The 6,023-nt window shown below is 44.4% G+C and overlaps 1 protein-coding gene across 3 annotated transcripts; it reads right to left on the minus strand.

The window, feature by feature from the left end:
- Positions 1–813: 813 nt before the first annotated feature.
- Positions 814–4,439, minus strand: LOC122829720 (nucleoredoxin-like protein 1). Of its 3 annotated transcripts, none has more exons than XM_044114488.1 (4): positions 4,282–4,439; positions 1,757–2,021; positions 1,571–1,660; positions 814–1,354 (listed from the first exon to the last, which is right to left on the minus strand). In XM_044114488.1, the coding sequence occupies exons 2-4, from the start codon at positions 1,990–1,992 to the stop codon at positions 991–993; spliced, it is 690 nt and encodes a 229-aa protein (XP_043970423.1). In that variant the 5' UTR covers positions 1,993–2,021; positions 4,282–4,439; the 3' UTR covers positions 814–990. The 3 variants fall into 3 exon arrangements, with proteins under 3 accessions (XP_043970423.1, XP_043970424.1, XP_043970422.1); XM_044114489.1 differs by lacking the exon at positions 4,282–4,439 and adding an exon at positions 3,229–3,914 and having other exon boundaries at positions 1,847–2,021; XM_044114487.1 differs by lacking the exon at positions 4,282–4,439 and adding an exon at positions 3,229–3,914.
- Between the last annotated feature and the right edge of the window lie 1,584 nt (positions 4,440–6,023).

Raw genomic sequence — 6,023 nt, forward strand, 5'->3', positions numbered from 1 at the left:
CTGCAGCCGAGCCAGCTACTGCAGCTACTGCAGCCGAGCCAGCTACTGCAGCTACTGCAGCCGAGCCAGCTACTGCAGCTACTGCAGCCGAGCCAGCTACTGCAGCTACTGCAGCCGAGCCAGCTACTGCAGCTACTGCAGCCGAGCCAGCTACTGCAGCTACTGCAGCCGAGCCAGCTACTGCAGGTACTGCAGCCTAGCCGAGCCAGCTACTGCAGCTACTGCAGCCTAGCCGAGCCAGCTACTGCAGCTACTGCAGCCTAGCCGAGCCAGCTACTGCAGCTACTGCAGCCGAGCCAGCTACTGCAGCTACTGCAGCCGAGCTAGCTACTGTAGCTACTGCACCTACTGCAGCCGAGCCAGCTACTGCAGCCGAGCTAGCTACTGTAGCTACCGCAACCGAGCTAGCTACTGCAGCTACTGCAGCTGGCTGGCTCGGCTGCAGTAGCTGCAGTAGCTGGCTCGGCTAGGCTGCAGTAGCTGCAGTAGCTAGTTCGGCTGCAGTAGCTAGCTCGGCTGCAGTAGCTAGCTCCGGCTGCAGTAGCTGCAGTAGCTAGCAGTAGCTAGCTCCGGCTGCAGTAGCTGCAGTAGCTAGCTCCGGCTGCAGTAGCTGCAGTAGCTAGCTCCGGCTGCAGTAGCTGCAGTAGCTAGCTCCGGCTGCAGTAGCTGCAGTAGCTAGCTCCGGCTGCAGTAGCTGCAGTAGCTACAGTAGCTAGCTCGGCTGAGCTAGGTTTTATCCAGATAACCTAAAGAAAATTCGAATAATTTAAATTACTGTTTTTGTACAGTTCTGAGTGTTTTATCTATAAAAATATATATGGACCATTAATTTTTTTTCTTATAATATAAGAAATATATTTCTTATAATCTGATCTATAATCTCAGATTTCTTGACAATGTTGGGTCACAGCAGCAACAACAAGAGTGGTTTGCTTTTTACAGAATTAGATTGACGAGAAAAAAAAGTTAGCCTATATCATAAAAAAAAAACTATATCTTTCGCCAAATTCCTCCATCTCCATTCTTTCTCTTCATGTCCCACGCTTCGTCTTTTTCCTCCTCGTTTTTTCCCTTCACCCACAACTTCCACCATCTCTTGTTCCTCTTGTCGTCTTCGGTCTTGTACTTGAGCCTCCTCACCGGGTCGGTGGCGCTCCGCAGGTTGGGATCGTCGAACTCCTCGTTGAGCATGAAGGTCCTCTCCACCAGCTCCGCCGACTCCTGCCAGTTGCGGAAGCAGTCGGCGCCGAGGCGGCAGATGTCCCGCACGGCGTTCGGGGAGAGGACGGAGCCGTCGGGACGCAGGACCACCACCGCTGGGACATCCTTCACCTTAAACATGGCCTGGAGCTCCCTACGCAACATGAGAAGTTATTAAAACTAATTTATTTTATATATATATATATATATATATATATATATATATATATATATATATATATATATATATATATTTATATATACATATATATATATATATATATACATATATATAAATATACATATATATATATATATATATATATATATATATATAAAATGCAGAATATATAAAACATGAGTCACCTACTTTCTGTACGGGTCTTCAAACGGCAAAAACAAAGTCCTTTTGTGGAGCTCTTTGAGGATTTTTCTCTGCTGCTCCTCAGATTGGTCCAAGCTGAAGAAGAAAGATAGAAATCATGTCAGAGAGTCAGTAGTGGTGTTGAGAAAGGAGATAAAAAAAAAACAAAAAACATCAGGCGAAGATGTGGACCTGATGTAGACAAGAGCGAGCAGTTTGGGGTATTCGATGTACGCCGGATCTTTCAGCTTCCTGAAAAAGCTGCTGAGGACGGGCACAAACCTCTGGCACTTCTCACACTCGGCAGACGCAAAGAAGAGCAGCAGGACGCGGTTCTCCAGGATCCCGATGATCTCACGCTCCGTGTTGAGCTCGTCCTGGTCCGAGTTGTTCTCCACAAGAACTCGGTCTAGGAACAGGTCCACCATGTTGGCGGGCAGCGATGGGGATGCCCTCCCTAAAAATGTGTCAGTATACCTTTAGACGTCTCTCCATTTGGCTACATTACGACTTCACGCTTCAGCAGCTGTCATGCGGCTCTAAATGAGTTATTTGGCAGGTCAAAATGAAACATAAGTTTATGGTTATGACGTTATTAAATGAGAAAAACATTTGGAGACATTTCACTACAGCAGCTTTCATCCTGATACACCAGTTCACAAGATGAGACTTACATTTCAACTTTAACTCTGAGGGATTTGAAAACTAAGAAAACATGATGTGCAGCTTAGCTAGGGAGGAATTAAGAATAGCGTGGCAATATGAACAGATCGGGAAGATTGGGAAGTTCAATCCTTTCTGTGACTAAATTGCGCTCCTCTTTGTTCACCACCATTCAGGAGTTTTTCCTTCTTGCTTTTAGAGGTTTGATCTATTTACGTCAGAAGATTACTTTTTAGTTTGTGCTTTGTGTTCAATTTGAGATTTAGCTGTGGATTTCATTGATGGGTGTTTTGTTTTTGGGTCATATTTGAGGTCATCAGAGACCAGAAAGAGACACTTCTGCTGTCTCACTGGCTAACCGAGTTACTTACTAAAGTCAAAGCTTTATGGGGGTGTGTGTGTGTGTGGGTGTGTGTGTGTGTGGGTGTGTGTGTGTGTGTGTGCGAGGGGGGAATAAAACGTAAGGTATGATAACAACAAAACTGATAAAAGCACCTAAATTTCAGAATAATTAAAAATCAGCAACAAAAATAAAGTTCAGCTTTAACCATTGAAGAAGAAAAAAAAAAAGAGAGAGAGAAACCTGATGTGTTTGATCCAGCCTGTGTTTCTGCAGGGCGGGAATTGACAGTGATAACTGCACAAATTAGATTTGGCTCTCTGGCACTGAGCTGTGCCAAATCCGTTAGAGACTAGTGGACTGGAGCGCCCGGGACCGACGTGAATGAGGAGAGTAATATGTTGAAATTTGAGCAGCATCGCACCTCGCCTGCCGCAGAATGACAATTTGCTGTAGCCTAATTGTAAAACTGGAAGAAGGAGAAGGAAAAAAAAAAGAAGAAGAAGAAGAAAGCAATTTCCCAACTATTAGGTCCAGCTTTTTTTTTTTCTTTTCTTTTGGAAGCCGATCGATGGCGCCTGATCTACGCTGAGCTTCATTTTGTCAGCTGCTAATTTAATAACACATCAATCTGTGCGCGTGCCCCGGAAGATAAACTCACCTTTCCTCGAAACCCCTCACACTCCTACGAGAGATAAATCCGCAGCTTCCCTCCTCCTCCGTCAAACCATCCCTGTTTTTATTTGATCTGTTTTCAGTCTTCTTTCTTTCTTTGAATCCTGCGAAGTTTATTTTTAGTGACACCTTTCGCTGCCTCCTCGCCCCGCTCTGTAATTTGTTTCAGCCTGAACTCCGAGGTCCACCGAAGGAGATTAGAGATAGCTGGAGGTGTGGCAGCGCAGTAATTGAGGGGTAGAGGTTGCTTTTCAATGTGTGTGTGCGCGTGTGTGTGTTTCTAAAACTCTCCGCTGAACAGCAGAAATCTTATTACTTCAAATGAAGAAGGGAGGGGAGGAAAGGAAGGATAAAGGAGAGGAGGACAAATTGGATTGCAACGCGAGGACGGACATGCACAGTGGGGGAGAAAGAAACACTGTGGGAAAATGCAGAATGGAGTTAGATAGGTTTGGAACAAGCGTCGAGTGAGACCAATGACCCTGTTTCAACACCCCACACACACCTCCCACCTTCACAGAAGTGTCTGCGCGCTAAACCTTTAAAGCACAACACTGAATCTTGTGGGCCCGGCTATCAGGGTGATTTAAAAGCCAGCATGCGACAGAGAGGCGAGGAAATGAGCCGAGAAAGAAAGAAAGTCGCCGCGGTTTGATGCTGGTTCTAGTGAACCCCGGGTTTCAAGCTGGAAAACACGCTTACTGAGGCAGCCGAACACTGTAAACACCCAGGTTAATCTGAGAGAGAGAGAGAGAGAGAGAGAGAGAGAGAGAGAGAGGGGTAAATATAGAGGTGGGGGAGAGCTAGAGATCTAATAGGATTTTCATCTGAGTCACAAACGTCACACGCACTGACACACTCCCGTGGAGAGACGCAGACAAACAAGGCTTTTGGACATTAACATCTAAGTGCGCACAATTGCATGCCAAAGCTCGTTAGCTCCGCTTCGCGACCGGAGCCAACGCGTTTCTGCCTGTCGCTCAGCTGTAATATGACATTAAATTGTGTGTCAGGGGGAATTTTTCAGAAGCGCCGCGACCTGTTGGCTTCTCTTCAGCAGCTCATCCAGACTGCCGCCCGCACGCGAGGGGGAAACATGGGAATGAAAGGCAGCACGTCCAGCACGTGCTCGCAGTGGAGCTACTCTGTATGTACTTGTTGAGCCCTCCAGGGGATTTCTGCGTTCAGGTTTTACGTTATTGCACGAAGTGATCAACTGGATCAGAATCAAAAGAAACATTGTGTAATATATATCATATTACGCAGTCATGAATTCATTCACACATTCACAGACAGCTGTTAAATACAGAAAACGGCAATGAGAAATACATTTCCTCCATCGCTTTGGCGCCCCCTCTGCCTGGGCGCCCCTATGCAGTGGCTATAGGGTTACTCCCTGGATGTTTGGACACCTTGAGGTTGGAACCAAGCTTGAATGAGTCAAAGATTAACAGATTTTTCACAAGTAATACGGGCCAAAACATTATGACCATTGAGAAGCCAAGTTCTGACGACACTTAATAATAAGAAAAACAAATCAAACGCTCTGTTCCTGATTAACTGCAAAGGATTTGTGTCAATATTTTCCCAATATTGTTTGCAATCCTTTTCAGACAGATAGAGGTCAACATTTCTCATCTAGTCTAGATTTTCTGTAGACCTGGGCAGATTGTTTTGACTTTCTGGGGATTTTTCAGCCTACTTCATTCTGTCATAAAGGCTCTATTTCACATTATTTTGTCCACTATTAGAGACATTCTGTTGGTGTTTAGTGGGAGGGGTCCGTGACCAGGGCTGGTTCAGTTGTGGTCCTTTGTGTTTGCCTTCAGTAATCAGTGGTAGAGAGCATTTTATACATGCAAATATTCACTAGAGTCTAAACCCCCACCAAAAAAAACAAAACAAAACAAAAAAAAAAGCCTTATTTGAATTAAAAAGGAGAAAATAAAGCAACGCAGTCTTTCAGGAAAGATCTTTTAAAAAAATATATTAAAAAACGCAAATCAGCACTGGGTTAGTGATGTTTGATTTGCAACAGCGGGGGGTCTGTGTTTTTTAATACAGCAAATCAAATGCAAACTGCAAGCTTTAACGTTACACCAGAGCAAACACCCCACTGCTCAGCTGAGAAGAAATGCAATTACTGCATGAAGGGTGATAGCGACTTGAATCATTACAGAGATAATGCACAGTGGTGTACTCGTTTCTCCAACACTTAATAAAGACATTATTTCTCAGTCTAATTATATATATATATATATATATTTATTTATTTATCAGTCTTTCTTGCTCCTGAATTGAGTAGGAAACTTTTTTCTCTCTCTCTCCTTTCGAATCTGTAAAGCAGGCAAAACACAAAGAGCGAGCTCCACGAGTCAACAATGAATAACAAATGAGAACAGAAACGCACAATGAGGATAAGTAATTGTGGCCTGTTGTAATCCAAACTGACCATTATGTAATTACGCAGAGGGAAAATACCAGGAAGTGGTAATTAAAAGCAGTCTGAGCTACACCGTGGGTTGGCTTGGACTGAAATAAAAAAAACAAAAACGGCAATTGCCAAAAGATCAGACCAGATGTTTTAGTCCTGGAGCTTCAGCTGACGCTCGGACGTTTTCTTTTCCTTTCCGTTTGATTTGAAGTGTCTCGCAAAAGTATTGCCACGCTCTTGAATGCTTGTTTCTCCCACAAACTTCAATGCATCTTATTGACCTTTCCAGTCAAGCTCTGCATGTTTATGGCTTTCAGGGCTCAAGAAACAAAGAAGTCCGGTAGCTT

Source organism: Gambusia affinis, linkage group LG04 (genome assembly GCF_019740435.1).
Source record: "Gambusia affinis linkage group LG04, SWU_Gaff_1.0, whole genome shotgun sequence".
In the NCBI taxonomy this organism is placed as follows: domain Eukaryota; kingdom Metazoa; phylum Chordata; class Actinopteri; order Cyprinodontiformes; family Poeciliidae; genus Gambusia; species Gambusia affinis.

Bases quoted from the DNA above. Each gene is read 5' to 3' on its own strand.
- LOC122829720 (XM_044114488.1), bottom strand. From the start codon at position 1,992: ATGGTGGACCTGTTCCTAGACCGAGTTCTTGTGGAGAACAACTCGGAC. The intron at 1,661-1,756 runs GTCCACATCTTC...TTTCTTCTTCAG, and splicing joins CTCGCTCTTGTCTACATCAG to CTTGGACCAATCTGAGGAGC. The intron at 1,355-1,570 runs GTAGGTGACTCA...CATGTTGCGTAG, and splicing joins TTTGAAGACCCGTACAGAAA to GGAGCTCCAGGCCATGTTTA.